This window comes from Bombyx mandarina, chromosome 16, assembly GCF_030267445.1.
Source record: "Bombyx mandarina strain Sakado chromosome 16, ASM3026744v2".
Lineage (NCBI taxonomy): Eukaryota > Metazoa > Arthropoda > Insecta > Lepidoptera > Bombycidae > Bombyx > Bombyx mandarina.
The window spans coordinates 4,330,964-4,347,366 of record NC_143222.1 but is presented as its reverse complement, the minus strand read 5'-3'; the positions used below and the strand labels follow the sequence as shown (position 1 = coordinate 4,347,366).

Below are 16,403 nucleotides of genomic sequence, written 5' to 3'. Positions count from 1 at the left end.
TTCATGTGTGTTTTAATGTTTCCGAAGCGAAGCGAGGGCGGGTCGCTAGTTACTTAATAAACGCATTCGATTGTCGGCTGTTTAAGCGTAATAGTAATCCAAACACCTAAAAAAAGTTGCGTTGCCAATGCCGTTAGCAATGTTAGCGAACCCTTGATGACCGTAATAAAAATCGTTTAACGAAACCCCATTTTTCTTTTCAACATTTCCACACAAGCTTTTACGTATTAAAATTGGCTTTTGAATTTCCAATAAGGTCCTTTGAGCGCCTAACCTCGTTCAGCTATGTCACGAATACATTTAATGGGTATTTTAAGAGTATCGAATCTCTTAAGTAGAGCGTAAACGCCCACGAGGTAAGTAAAAGATCTTTAGAATTGTGATGGTAAATTATGATTTTAATGAGGCTTTATCTGAAGGATACTTTAGCAGACTTGTATCTCGCGTTTTCATTGTTTTTTTCTTTATTGCTTGGTTGGGTGGACGAGCTCACAGCCCACCTGGTGTTAAGTGGTTACTGGATCCCATAGACATCCACAACATAAATGCGCCAACCACCTTGAGATATAAGTTCTAAAGTCTGAGTATAGTTACAAGGGCTGGCCCGCCCTTCACACCGAAACGCATTACTGCTTTACGGCATGAATAGGCGGGGTGGTGGTACCTACCCGTGCGAACTCACAAGTCCTACCACCAATAATGTATGTTCATTGTTGGACAACAAAGCGATAGTATGAAACAATAAAATTAAATGTCATCGCTGAACTCACCATAAATCTGTGACGTTAATAATTAATAGCACCGGTGCTAATCAGAAATATTATTTGACCGAAAATAAAAGTTGTATTCCGAGAAATATATAATGAAATCCAAATTTTACGTAATTAGCTTCGCGGGCTCCTTAAGCTTGAAGGTCGGGTTTACGGATAGAAATCAAACACCAATTACCGTAATTACCTGTCATTAATAGCCGCCTAAACAGCGAATTCGGTTTAGTTCTGATTTCATGATTAAAACGGCCGTTCAAAATATTAGATTCATAAATGTATTTTTTTTGTCCAGTGATTTGATTGAAGATGCTCCGCGTTCTGAGTTTGCAGGAACATCGAAGTTAGGAAAAAAAACATACTGTTGATAAGCAAGTATTGTTATGTTATTGTATGTAGTATTATTATTATTTGTCGTCGTGGCCTAAAGGATAAGACGTCCGGTGCATTCGTATCTATACGATGCAAGGGTGTTCGAATCCCACAGGCGGATACCAATTTTCGTAATGAAATACTTACTTGTCAAATGTTCACGATTGACTTCCGCGGTGAAGGAATATTATCGTGTAATAAAAATCAAACCCGCAAAAATATAATTTGCGTAATTACTGGTGGTAGGACCTCTTGTGAGTCCGCATAGGTAGGTACCACCATCCCGCCTATTTCTGCCGTGAAGCAACAATGCAATCGCAACAATGCGATCGCAACAATGCGATCGCAACAATGCATCATATTCGATGTTGTGTTTTTATTGCTTAGATGGGTGGACGAGCTCACAGCCCACCTGGTGTTGAGTGGTAACTGGAGCCTATAGACATCACGCAAATGCGCCACCCACCTTGGGATATAAGTTCTAAGGTCTCAAGTGTAGTTACAACGGCTGCCCCACCCTTCAAACCGAAACGCGTTACTGCTTCACGGCAGAAATAGGCAGGGTGGTGGTACCCACCCGCGCGGACTCACAAGAGGTCCTACCACCAGTATTCTAGGTCTATTAAAATAATTTCAATCCTACAGCTAGTTTCGTTAAAATAGATTTTTTTTTAGGTATTTCAACTTTAAATTAGTCTACTGTAAAGTTCACGCATTGTCGCTTAGTCACGTTTGCCTTTCAAGCGTCGATATGTATTTTTAATTTAAAAAAAACATTTATCGTGTATAAAACAAACCAAATGAATGAACATAATGTGCAGCAGCATTTGGCACGTTTCCAGATCAAACACAGCAACAAAGCCATAGAGTACGTACATACGTAGGCAATAACTATTGTACGACACATGTTATATTCTTTGTCGAACCTACGTGTTTTTTGAAATAAAATAATTTTAAATTTGTTGTTCATTTATTTATTATTAGAACTAGCTGACCTGGCAGACTTCGTAATGCCTCAATCGATAAATAAAAGACCTAAACTTTTGTATAAAATAAACTTAAAACAAACAAAAGGAATCCGTCCGACGGGAGACACATCAAAGGAACAACAAAATTGTTATTTTTATTTAATTCCGAGCATTTTCATATTTATAGTGGTAGGCAGCGGCTTGGCTCTGCCCTTGGCATTGCTGAAGTCCATGGGCGACGGTAACCACTCACCATCAGGTGGGCCGTATGCTCGTCTGCCTACAAAGGCAATAAAAAAAATATCTACCTTTTAAGCCTTCTCTGGACTTCCACAAATAATTCAAGACCAAAATTGGCCAAATCGGTCCAGCCATTCCCGAGTTTTAGCAAGAGTAACGAACAGCAATTCATTTTTATATATATAGATTACAATTATTATGATTACGATACGACATAACTTCATTGACAATCAACGTAAATACTTAGTAATAAACAATGAGATGAAATTTTTGGGGATGACCAATTGCCATCAGTCAGGCCGTACAGCCAAAAAATCATTGATATTAAAACATTGTATATAAAACCATATTTTCATTTTAATAGCAATTTATAATTTAAAAAAAAATGTCGCCATGCATGTGACTTACTGTGTTATTAAAGATTAAAGTTTTGGTGCTCACCCAACGTAACCCAGTTTGTCAGTTATTATGCAATGACTTTTGTACAAGATTTCAGTTTCACTCTTTGAGGAAAACTGAACTACTCTGATCTGGAAACTGATCTGTTTCTTTTGTCTATAGGAGTCTTAGTACCTGAATTTGGCACAACGTCAGGCTTATGCCAGTTTGAATAGAGATCTGGTATTAAACATCCGTTAAACAACTAACAAGAGATAGGAAACATTTGTCTTCTCTTTATGGGTTACTAGCGGCCCGCTCCGGCTCCGCTCGGGTCTTTAACAAAAATTTCAACTATATTTGCCGTTGTTTTATTTTTTTAAATAAAAGAACACCGATTGCGGCATAACTATAATAGTTAGACATATGCTGTCGCGACATTTTTTGTAAATAATGTGTTCTACAAAGTCATAGTACATTATTTTATTCTATCATCAATAAATAGTTTTAGCAGGGCACACGATGTAAAGAATATTTTAGGTATTTTTTTACACCTTGGGTTAAATTATTGGAGTTTTAGTAAGGATATCTAATTTAAAAAATAAATAAATATTGCCTATGTCACTCGGGAATAGTGTAGCTTCCAAATAGTGAAGGAATTTTTCAAATCGGTTCAGTAATTTCGGAGCCTATTAAACAAACAAACAAATCTTTCATCTTTATAATCTATATCTATCTATATAAGTATATAAAAATAAAATTGCTGTTCGTTAGTCTCGCTAAAACTCGAGAACGGCTGGACCGATTTGGCTAATTTTGGTCTTGAATTATTTGTGGCAGTCCAAATACTCGGAATCAAATAAAAATAACAATTTTGTTTTGGCTTTGATGTGTCCCCCGTCGGACGGATTCCTTTTGTTTGTTTTAAGTTTATTTGATACAAAAATTTGGGTCTTTTATTTATCGATTGAGGCACTACGAACTTTGCGGGGTCAGCTAATATTACGAGGGCTGCACTAAAAGTATCGGGAATGGAATATTTCCACTGTTTCTGTCATATTAAAATCTTTTTAATTGAAAACTCCTTGGTTTTAAAAATCGAATATCATTTATTTATTAAAAAAAAGATTCTCGGTCTTGTCACGAGGTTTTGTCAAACTTGTTTAGTCGTTGAGAAAATGGAATTGACTCGAGAAAATTCAAGAGCGATGATTTATTATGACTTTCGAAGTGGTTTAACACAAAAACAGTGTGTTGACCGGATGATTTCTGCATTTGGTGATGAAGTCCCATCCAAAACCACAATTTATCCCTGGTTTGCTGAGTTTCAACGTGGACGTGTCAAGCTCAGTGATGATCCCCGTCAGGGTCGTTCAAAAACTGCAGTCACCCAAGAAAACGTTGATGCTGTGCGTAAGCTGATTGAGGAAGATCGACATGTGACATACCGCGAAATTCAGGCAACTTTAGACATTGGCATGAGTCAAATACAAATAATCTTGCATGAACAAACCGTATTCGCTCTGTGAAGAGCAAAAAGCGGCTCGCGTTACTTGGTTGGTCAGAACTCTCGAAAGATTCCACGCAGGATCCTCAAATGGTGTATACAACATTGTATCAGGTGACGAATCCTGGATATACGTGTACGAACCCGAAACAAAAAACCAGTCACGAGTTTGGGTGTTCGAAAATGAGTTAAAGCCAACAAAAATTGTTCGTTCACGGAGTGTTGCAAAAAAAATTGTGGCCACGTTTGTCTCCAAAACCGGCCATGTTACGACTATTCCTCTTGAGGGACAAAGAACGGTTAATGCAGAATGGTATGCTAGCATTTGTTTGCCACAGGTCGTTTCTGAACTCCGTAAAGAGAACTGCAACCGCCGCATCATCCTCCATCACGACAATGCGAGCTCTCACACCGCGCACAGAACAAAAGAGTTTTTAGAGCAAGAAAACATAGAATTATTAGACCATCCGCCGTACAGCCCCGACCTAAGCCCTAATGATTTCTATACTTTCCCTAAAATAAAGAATAAATTGCGTGGACAGAGATTTTCATCACCTGAAGAAGCTGTGGACGCCTACAAAACGACCATTTTGGAGACCCCAACTTCCGAATGGAATGGTTGCTTCAATGATTGGTTCCATCGTATGGAAAAATGTGCCAAATTTTGCGGAGAATACTTCGAAAAGCAATAAATACATTTTTAAATATGTAGTAATGTTGTGTCACTTCGTTAATTCCCGAAATTTTCAGTGCCGCCTATGTAGTATAGATTATTAAAAGAAGTAGTAGTTGTAATTGTAACTACTTTTACAGTTTAATCTCCCATTTTAAATGTCACTTTATTTCCTCCGTTTAGAATGCTTTATGGTTTTCGTGGTCACAGACGAAAGGCAGTCGTGAGTCAGTCAGTAGTTCTAATTATGTCCATACAACGATTCGCGAAAACTAAAGAAAGAAAAAAGAGTAGTCTTTGCCATTTGTCTTATAAGACATTGACATCCTAATGAAAAGCTGTATTAATGAGAGCTGGGCAGAATTTTCATAACAAAATAAGATAGTGGGACCATTTGTCTTTTTGTACTCGTTGCCTTTTATCAAAACCCTTTAGAAATACTGAAGACATGTTGGATGACAGATATAACGTTTTTTAAGCCAAACACTTTATTCTTACTAGATGCCCTCAAAGTACAAGCAATACTTAAAAACGTCAGTTTTACATAAAACATTACCTTATCAACCGTCGTTTTACCCTGAACTTTACAGAAACACCTATTTGACAGTTTGACAGATGCTTATTATTCATTCATGAAACATGAGCCCCTAAATCTTTGAAGTTTTCTACTGTTACAAAGACGTAGCTTCCTTATTGTTTACGTAATCTAACAAAACATATTTATTTTGGATGTCTTTACATGTAATATAACCTGAATTGAGTTGGAAACCTTTAAATTACTTAAATTTACTGGAGATAGGGCATCTTGTGCACCCGTAGGTACGGGTAGGTACTACCACCCTGCCTATTGCTGCCGTAATACGTTTCGGTTTGAGGACTGGGGTAGTCGTTGTACTGTAAAAACTGGGACTTAGAACTCATTTGTCAAGGTGGTTGACGGAATTTACGTTGTTGATGGCGGTGATCACTTAGCATTAGGTTGGCCGTAAGCTCGTCCACCTATCCAAGTAAGAAATTAAAACAACACATAGATATTCAGCAGTTTTGGCGTATAGATATCACACAATTTCAATTCGGCGTCTATCTTGAATCGAAAATAGAGGAATAACTACTTATCACTTCGAATTACATACAAACATATACCTGTACATACCTACATATATATGCACCATAGATATGTATGCATATACATACATATGTATGCATATATATTCTTGGCGGGTTTAAATTTTGATTCCAATAGCCTTAAATTATAAATTCGGTAAAAGTAGACGAGCTTCACAGATTTAAATCAGAGCGTATTGGTCATTTTTAACGCAGAGCTGTTATTAGACTTCCTTAATTAAAATTAAAACTCATTAATTAAAAAGGCAATTATTTTTTTAATAATCTACATTGATCAATTTGGTATTGGCATATTTTTCCTCTACGTTAATAAACGGACAACAAATGCTACCACATAAAAATAATAAATCATTTCAAAATTACATTGCAAACCAAAATCATGTGTGTGCTGTTGTTATTTTATTCTACATTTTTTATCATTAACCATGTGTCCTCTCATAGTAAGTTTAAAACTATTTTCAATTTAAAGTTATATACCTGGCATTGTTTATCGTGATTTATGTGACTATTTGGATGAAATATGATATTACTACCGATGAATCTCACAATTTAACAACGGGCGTTATTAATTCATCATGATTTTGCGTTTACGAAAAGGGGCGGTTTGAATTAATAATATTATTTAAGAAACAGTGTATTTTTATTAACAAAGTTTGTTTAAAAAATTGTTCGATGAATGAATTATGTTTTGTAGACATTATTGTGTAAATTGTAAAAAAAATGGTTAAAATTTCTTTATTGCTTAGATGTGTGGACGAGCTCACAGCCCACCTGGTGTTAAGTGTTAAGAGCCCATAGAATTCTACAACGTAAATGCGCCACCCACCTTGAGATATAATTTCTAAGGTCTCAAGTATAGTTACAACGGCTGCCCCACCCTTCAAACCGAAACGCATTACTGCTTCACGGCAGAAATAGGCAGGTTGGTGGTGCCTACCCGCGCGGATTCACAAGATGTCCTACTACCAGTAATTACGCAAATTATAATTTTGCGGGTTTGTGCTGTACTTGAGGCATTATTTCAGCTTGAATTGCTGCTTCAATCTCGGCGTGCCGTGCTCGAGGCGTGGTCTCGCCGCCTGGCGGACCCCGCCTACGGGCGACGGACCGTCGAGGCGATCCGCCCGGTCCTCTCGGACTGGGTGAATCGCGACCGAGGACGTCTCACCTTCCGAGCGACGCAGGTGCTCAAGGGACACGGCTGTTTCGGTCGCTACCTGCACCTCGTCGCCCGGAGGGAGCCGACGCCGAAGTGCCACCACTGCAGTGGCTGCAACGAGGACACGGCGGAGCACACGCTCGCGTACTGCCCCGCTTTCGCGGAGCAGCGCCGCGTCCTCGTTGCAAAAATAGGACCGGACTTGTCGCTTCCGACCGTCGTGGCTACGATGCTCGGCAGCGACGAGTCCTGGCAGGCGATGCTCGACTTCTGCGAGTCCACCATCTCGCAGAAGGAGGCGGCGGAACGGGAGAGGGAGAGCTCTTCTTCCCTCTCGGCGCCGTGCCGCCGCCGTCGGGCCGGGGGTCGGAGGAGGGCGTTTGTCCAGCTCCAGCCCCTATGAGGAGGCAGTCTCCTCCCGGTGATGGTCACGGGGCGACCTAAGGGGGTTGAGGCTGCGCCGCACGCTACCGTCACTCTAGCGCGCTGGCACCAGGAGGACGGGACGGCGCGTCGGCGGCTGCGGACTGCGATGCGGTCCGCATTTTCGTCGTCGCTGTCGTCGCCGAACATACTGTTGAAGAGCAACCCGGTCGGCGGTGTATCGCGTTCCGACCCGGCAGGCTGGTTCTGGCCCAGCGGGGTATCCCGGAACACCAGCGGCACCGCCCGGGCGGCCTGGCAGGGCCGCAGTACCGCGGAGACCGACGTCGTTGGTCGTCGACTATCGCCTCGACGACCCGTCGGTCGGGCGTCCTCGGGGTGGCGCCGCGTGTCTGGTTGTAGTGTTGACCGCGGGAACCCCCCTACTCTGAACGGGTTCTGACCCCGGACGGAGATCGGACGTCGGGTGTAAGAGTGCAGGGGAGTCGTTTAGTGGGTGGGCCCTAAAATCCTTGGGCCCGCGATCTGCTCTCAACACCTGCAGATCGTTGAGTCTCACATATCCCGCGCGCCCCCTAGGCGCGGGGACCTCGTAGGAGGTTCGGCGCCAGGCCCGAAAAAAAAAAAAAAAATTTTTATTTCAGCATCTCTTTTAAAGAACGGCCGTCTTGCGCTTCGATCTATACATGAGTACCTTGACAAATGATACCCAGAAATGATGTACCTAGCAATTTTAGCTTGAACCTTAATGAGTTCAGTTCTCTTTTTGTTTCAGACAATCATTCTAATGTTGAGATCATAGGAGGCGAAGACATTCCCATTCATAAAGCACCGTACATGGCATCTTTGCGTTACAACCGAACTCTGCACTATTGCGGTGCCTCTATAATACACAAAAGATTCCTGATCACAGCCGCTCATTGTATATTGCCGTAAGTATAGTAAATGTAGAGCTCTCAACACATAAAAGGTGCATGCTAAGCTTTAGGTGTCTACATGCCTCTTCTATTTCTTGACAAATTATTACTAAAATTAAATTAATTAATTCTGTTGTATTTAATTGTATTGAATAGGTCTTGTGGCGGTAGCCATCATACAACGCAAGATATTTGACAGATGTCTGAATCTCGCTTACGACATTTTCAAGATAAGCTTGCATATATACAAGTTCCAAGCAACAACATTTGGACCGTCGGTCTACCGAGCAATATCACCCGCTCGGTGGAAGATCTTCCCTTTGTCATTCAGCCTTCCAAACTCTCTCTCTGTTTTGTGGTGAAAATACTATTATATATCCTTTTAAATGCAATGTGCTATAGCGTGCTGTGAGATTTAGCATAGTCAAAGTTTAAATTGATAAAATATGTTACGAATAATCTAATTAACATATTATATGCATACTTATTCTTTTGGTCCATATAATACATAAACGCTTCTGTTTCTGTTTTCTATTTCAGTAATATCACGTACAATATATTAGTAGGTACTTCTCTATTGGACCGAGGCGGGATAGTTTACGACATCGAAAAATTTATAGTCCACGAAGCTTATTCAAAGATCACTAAAGACTTTGATATAAGTCTTATAAAATTGAAAAGACCTCTGGAGTATGGGCCGAATATTGCCGAAGTGCCTCTCGCTGATAGCAGATTGAAACTTAGAAGCGGCAATATGTTTAGTGTGACAGGCTGGGGCGTGACCGATGTAAGTTGAATTAGTTTTATTGGTTATTGTTGACATGTGAAAAGTGACCACAAATAATAAATAAAAATGTCTGAATAATTCCACGGGTCCCAGTGACGGTCCAGTAATCTGCACTACGTTAGAATGTTAGTTACGGCGTCACGCAAAGATTTCTACACTGATTTGATGGAAATTTCGCATGAAGTTATTTTATGTGGAAAGACCGATAAACTTGCTACCAAAAAAAAAAACGACAGTATTCACTGGTTCGTGATTCGTAGCGACCGATCTGCAAATCGACTGTTTTACCGACCAGAGACGGGCAACTCTTTATCCCGGGAAAAAACAAGGTGTATTTTCCTAAAGGTAAGGTGTATTATTCTTACTGGATCACAAATTTAATGAAAACTAGCGATCTGCCCTCGCTTCGCTTTAGAAACATTTAATTTTATTATTGATAAGCGAGTCCCGCCATGTTGCGCGCGGTACGACAATAACTGCGGGTGACGCCGCGGAGCGAAGCTGGTCTAAAAAAGTAGCCTAAGTTACTCCTTATATTATGAGCTACCTATTAGTGAAAGTTTCATCAAAATCGGTCCAGCCATTCCAGAGATTAGCTGGAACAAAAAAACAGACAGACAGACAGACAAAAATTGTAAAAAATGTTATTTTGGTGTATGTTCCGTATATATATTGATATGCATGTAGTAAAAAGCGGTTATTTCAATATTACAAACAGACACTCTAATTTTATTTATATGTATAGATAAAGCTGCAAGATACGACTAGTATTATATAAACTTCACAAATTCACACTTCTATTGCTATGGTACTATGCCCGAAGCATTTTTGAAACATTCTTCATTCTTCATCATTAACAACTAGTAATTCAGTATCGATGTCTATTTTAATAGTTGTTTAAGTTTTAATCTTTTGACTATGTATGTTTATTTTTATTTTTATTACTTTTATTATTTGTTTTTATTGTTATAAGTACATGTCTTTTGCTTGATATCGAAAGCTAACGAACATACGATTTTCCTGATTTTAAACTTTCATTGGAGATACGAGGGCGGCACTGAAAATTTCGGGAATTAACGAAGTGACACAACATTACTATTTAAAAATGTATTTATTGCTTTTCGAAGTATTCTCCGCGAAATTTGACACATTTTCCCATACGATGGAACCAATCATTGAAGCAACCATTCCATTCGGAAGTTGGGGTCTCCAAAATGGCCGTTTTGTAGGCGTCCACAGCTTCTTCAGGCGATGACAATCTCTGTCCACGCAGTTTATTCTTTATTTTAGGGAAAGTATGGAAATCATTAGGGCTTAGGTCGGGGCTGTACGGCGGATGGTCTAATAATTCTATGTTTTCTTGCTCTAAAAACTCTTTTGTTCTGTGCGCGGTATGAGAACTCGCATTATCGTGATGAAGGATGATGCGGCGGTTGCAGTTCTCTTCACGGAGTTCAGAAACGACCTGTGGCAAACAAATGCTAGCATACCATTCTGCATTAACCGTTCTTTGTCCCTCAAGAGGAATAGTCGTAACATGGCCGGTTTTGGAGACAAACGTGGCCACCATTTTTTTTGCAACACTCCGTGAACGAACAATTTTTGTTGGCTTTAACTCATTTTCGAACACCCAAACTCGTGACTGGTTTTTTGTTTCGGGTTCGTACGCGTATATCCAGGATTCGTCACCTGATACAATGTTGTATACAGCATTTGAGGATCCTGCGTGGTATCTTTCGAGAGTTCTGACGCACCAAGTAATGCGAGCCGTTTTTTGCTCTTCGCAGAGCGAATGCGGTATCCATCGGGAAAACAACTTTTTTACACCTAATTGTTCATGCAAGATTATTTGTATTTGACTCATGCCAATGTCTAAAGTTGCCTGAATTTCGCGGTATGTCACATGTCGATCTTCCTCAATCAGCTTACGCACAGCATCAACGTCTTCTTGGGTGACTGCAGTTTTTGGACGACCTTGACGGGGATCATCACTGAGCTTGACACGTCCACGTTGAAACTCAGCAAACCAGCGATAAATTGTGGTTTTGGATGGAGCTTCATCACCAAATGCAGAAATCATCCGGTCAACACACTGTTTTTGTGTTAAACCACTTCGAAAGTCATAATAAATCATCTCTCTTGAATTTTCTCGAGTCAATTCCATTTTCTCAACGACTAAACAAGTTTGACAAAACCTCGTGACAAGACTGAGAATATTTTTTTAAATAAATAAATGGTATTCGATTTTTAAAACCAAGGAGTTTTCAATTAAAAAGATTTTAATATGACAGGAACAATGAAAATAATTCATTCCCGATACTTTTAGTGCGGCCCTCGTATCACGGCGCCAATGCCAACTATCTTGAAACTTTCACTGAAGTGAATTTTTTATTCTCTTATATTCGAATAAGTGTATGCGAAAATTTAACGTTTTTTTTATCACTGGTAACCTAAGAGGCTATTCCAGCTACACCCGGACGGATAGTTGAGATCACGGGCTCAACCTGAAAGAATTTGCTAACACTAGCCCTAGCAAGAGCAGAGCTTCGCAGAATCTACCACCGGATCGGAATCGCGACCCACTGAGAAGATCCGGCGAGAAACTCAGTAGACCTAAGCGTATTCTTGCATAGTATTGACTATGAGTGCAATTTCTTCGAGATAATACAGTAATGGAGATATAAACTAAATGAGATGTCTTCTGGAATAGCGGTTCTTCAACACTGTGTCGCGACACATTGATGCGTTGCAACCCCTTGTCAAATATGTGAGATTTAACAACAGGCAGCGGCTTAGCTCGGCCTCTGGCATTGCTGATGTCAATCGGCGACGATAACCACTCATCTTTAGGTGGGACATATGCTCGTCTGCCTAAAAGGACACAAAAAATATTCAAATATAATATTGTTATCTAGGGCTACCCGGGCAAATTGTGTATCTGGGGAAATTGCGTTTTATGCTATAAAAAGTTATGCATTGTTAAATAAAAAATGTAGAGACCTGCTATCATATCGTGATAATAATACAAAGTGCTCGCGTATAATACGATCATACTGTATAGCAATTTTAATACGAATACTCGGAGAAACTCAGCATCATCATCATGTTCTAGGGTGGAGCTTTTCCGTTAAATTTACGACAAGCTAAAGTGGCTATGGTGTCGAGAAACAAATGTCAAATTCAGTATTGGTCAATTCACCTCACATCTAGAATGATTTGTGCTGGAGGTGTTCACGCCGATGCTTGTCAGGTACGATAAGGGGTTTACAGGGAAAAAATATTTGTATAATAAATTTTCAATTATTACTCTATACTGGTGGTAGGACCTCTTGTGAGTCCGCATGGGTAGGTACCACCGCCCTGGCTATTTCTGCCGTGAAGCCGTTTCGGTTTGTAGGGTGGGGCAGCCGTTGTAACTAATTGAGACCTTTACAACTCATATCTCCAGGTGGGTGGCGGCATTTACGTTGTAGATGTCTATGGGCTCCAGTTACCACTTAATACAAGGTGGACGTGAGCTCGTCCATCCATCTTAACAATAAATAAAACATATATAAAAATATGTTTATATTATTTTACTACTTATTTAAATACATTTTTATATAACGTATTGTGATGGAAAACACTCCGTTTTCAAACCAATTATTAGAAAAAAAAATCCTTTGAAAAGTTTATATTATTTTGTTGTATTAATTGATTCAGAGTGATTTGACATTGCTTATTTTTAAAACCTGTCGACGCATAATATGAAAATTCTTAATTTTTTTGTATTAGTAACGGGAAATTTTCTGTATTGTAATTGAGACTTTAATCTCACGTGTCACAGAGCGTGCCCTTGCTTAGTTGACGTCTATGGGATGTGTTAGCCTGTTTATCTTAAGAAAAATGGTAAATGTATAATATAAATGGATATATGGTATATAATAATGGTAAATGGAAAAATGGTGATAACCATCCTAAGAAAAATGGTACGTTCTTGAGGGGAAAATTTATAGTACAATACAATTTCCTTGGGCTTTCACCAGTCATAGACATAATTAAAACAAAATTTACGGCTTAATTTCGCGTTTGATGCGCGAATGAAATACGTAATTTACAAATGTTCACGAATGACTTCCGCGATGAAGGAATAAAATCGTGTAATTTAAATCAAAGCCGCAAAAATTTTAATTTCCGTAATTACTGGTGGTAGGGCGTCTTGTGAGCCCTCACGGGTAGCTATCACCACCACCCTGCCTTTATCTGTTGTACTGTCAACCTGAGACTCAGAACTCATGTATCAAGGTGCGTGGCATAATTTCTGTCGTTATCTATGGGTTTCGGTATCCTACTTAACACCAGATTGGTGAACTCTTCCATTCATCTAAGCAACGAAAATATCTTTAAGCAGCCATACTGTCAAAATTCATATTTGATACATTTTTCGTAACAATGTGTTGTTCACGTAACAGGGTGACAGTGGGGGACCATTAACGTACAAGAACATTCAAGTCGGAATATCTTCTTTCGGCCACGGATGTGGTATTCTACCGGGAGTCTATACAAAGATATCTCCCCTACTTCCTTGGATCGAGAAGAATATAGCACGTAACTTATAAATGAGTCGACCATTATCAAAGCCGGCAATGTGACTTTTGAACAATTATTGGTAAATCAGAGAAACGAATTATTGACTTTGTATTTCATTGGAAGTCACAGAACTCTTCTGAACGGCATCTTAGATAAATAACAGGTTAAGTTAATACTTTATTTAATGCAGGTTTTGAACCGTATTCTTTGAAGGAGACGATTATATTCAAATCAATCTGTATTGCCATATCAATAACATTTTTTTGTCCAAATGCACAGATTGCCACCTTTGATAATAGACGACTCAAATAACATAAAATGCATTGTTGTATTATACTTGCAATGTTAGCTAGATTAGTGTCAGCTAGTCACCATAGTTGGCAAAGTAAATGTACTTTTTTATAGACTATATAAAACAAAGAATCTATTTAAAACCATATATATTTGAAAGGAAAAGTTTGATAATGATGTTTAGTTTCGTTAATATTTATGATTCACATATAATTTTTATATTTAACGTGTTTCTATTACTTGTATAATGAGTACTATTGTTTAAAAAAACTTTTTAGTAGTACATAAGCGGCACTGAAAATTTCGGGAATTAACGAAGTGACACAACATTACTATTTAAAAATGTATTTATTGCTTTTCGAAGTATTCTACGCGAAATTTGACACATTTTTCCATACGATGGAACCAATCATTGAAGCAACCATTCCATTCGGAAGTTGGGGTCTCCAAAATGGCCGTTTTGTAGGCGTCCACAGCTTCTTCAGGTGATGAAAATCTCTGTCCACGCAATTTATTCTTTATTTTAGGGAAAGTATGGAAATCATTAGGGCTTAGGTCGGGGCTGTACGGCGGATGGTCTAATAATTCTATGTTTTCTTGCTCTAAAAACTCTTTTGTTCTGTGCACGGTGTGAGAACTCGCATTATCGTGATGGAGGATGATGCGGCGGTTGCAGTTCTCTTCACGGAGTTCAGAAACGACCTGTGGCAAACAAATGCTAGCATACCATTCTGCATTAACCGTTCTTTGTCCCTCAAGAGGAATAGTCGTAACATGGCCGGTTTTGGAGACAAACGTGGCCACAATTTTTTTTGCAACACTCCGTGAACGAACAATTTTTGTTGGCTTTAACTCATTTTCGAACACCCAAACTCGTGACTGGTTTTTATTTCGGGTTCGTACGCGTATATCCAGGATTCGTCACCTGATACAATGTTGTATACAGCATTTGAGGATCCTGCGTGGAATCTTTCGAGAGTTCTGACGCACCAAGTAACGCGAGCCGCTTTTTGCTCTTCACATAGCTAATGCGGTATCCATCGGGAAAACAACTTTTTTACACCTAATTGTTCATGCAAGATTATTTGTATTTAACTCATGCCAATGTCTAAAGTTGCCTGAATTTCGCGGTCTGTCACATGTCGATCTTCCTCAATCAGCTTACGCACAGCATCAACGTTTTCTTGGATGACTGCAGTTTTTGGACGACCTTGACGGGGATCATCACTGAGCTTGACACGTCCACGTTGAAACTCAGCAAACCAGCGATAAATTGTGGTTTTGGATGGGGCTTCATCACCAAATGCAGAAATCATCCGGTCAACACACTGTTTTTGTGTTAAACCACTTCGAAAGTCATAATAAATCATCGCTCTTGAATTTTCTCGAGTCAATTCCATTTTCTCAACGACTAAACAAGTTTGACAAAACCTCGTGACAAGACCGAGAATCTTTTTTTAAATAAATAAATGGTATTCGATTTTTAAAACCAAGGAGTTTTTAATTAAAAAGATTTTAATATGACAGGAACAGTGGAAATATTCCATTCCCGAAACTTTTAGTGCAGCACTCGTAATCATATTATGTACATGTAATCAAAATCAACGCTCTTTAGTCGTTTATTTCCATGTGTTCTTGTTATGTTTGGTTCGGCAACTCGTATATCAATTTCATAATGTCTATTTTCCTTCAATGTGTATTTTCCTATTATATATTACTGTTCAAAATTTTAGGGGCTACAAAAATGTATGTATGTTGATATTTGAGTGTTTGTTATGCGATAGTGTGCTATTTTGTTTCCCGAATCACTCAATGTAATGTAACTCAAAATATTTAAATCTAGCAATACAAACAGAAGGAGCATTTTCCTTGCCTTTTGTCAAGGAATTTTCTTTTTTTATTGTGTACTTAATAACCAGTAGACGACGGTTTATGATTTCATAAGTGGCTTAACAACGCCATCTGCTGCAATAGCTTTAGTGTTATTGTGTCTTTAAAGCAGTTAGTTGAAATTATGAAAAATAGTATTATTATTCGCCAATAGATGGCGGGAAGATATCAATAAAGTTGATTATTGAAAACACGAATAAAACAACATTTTCTGAAAATAAATCGTAGCTAGATCGATTTATCGCCCCCGAAATCCCCTGTATACCTACTAAATTTTATGAAAATCCTTGGAGCCGTTTCCGAGATTCAGATTATATTGCACAAGAATTGCTCGTTTAAAGGTATAAGATTAACTAGTTTTAGTGTAATCAATATA

At 39.0% G+C, this 16,403-nt stretch overlaps 2 protein-coding genes across 2 annotated transcripts in view; one reads left to right on the top strand and one right to left on the bottom strand.

The window, feature by feature from the left end:
- LOC114252816 (ras-like protein family member 10B) overlaps positions 1–16,403 on the bottom strand; it is an 82,897-nt gene that overhangs the window by 28,187 nt on the left and 38,307 nt on the right. The gene's annotated exons all lie outside the window — the stretch shown is intronic.
- On the top strand, positions 6,320–16,249 carry LOC114252817 (chymotrypsin-2). Its single transcript, XM_089733871.1, has 5 exons — positions 6,320–6,470; positions 8,349–8,505; positions 9,031–9,277; positions 12,390–12,527; positions 13,729–16,249. The coding sequence occupies exons 1-5, from the start codon at positions 6,410–6,412 to the stop codon at positions 13,873–13,875; spliced, it is 750 nt and encodes a 249-aa protein (XP_089589997.1). The 5' UTR covers positions 6,320–6,409; the 3' UTR covers positions 13,876–16,249.

What these genes read in the sequence shown, in the direction of transcription:
- LOC114252817 (XM_089733871.1), top strand. Translation starts at nt 6,410, where the DNA reads ATGTGTGTGCTGTTGTTATTTTATTCTACATTTTTTATCATTAACCAT. An exon ending in GCCGCTCATTGTATATTGCC is followed by an intron (nt 8,506 to 9,030) that starts GTAAGTATAGTA and finishes TTTCTATTTCAG; the next exon opens with TAATATCACGTACAATATAT. An exon ending in TTCACGCCGATGCTTGTCAG is followed by an intron (nt 12,528 to 13,728) that starts GTACGATAAGGG and finishes TTCACGTAACAG; the next exon opens with GGTGACAGTGGGGGACCATT.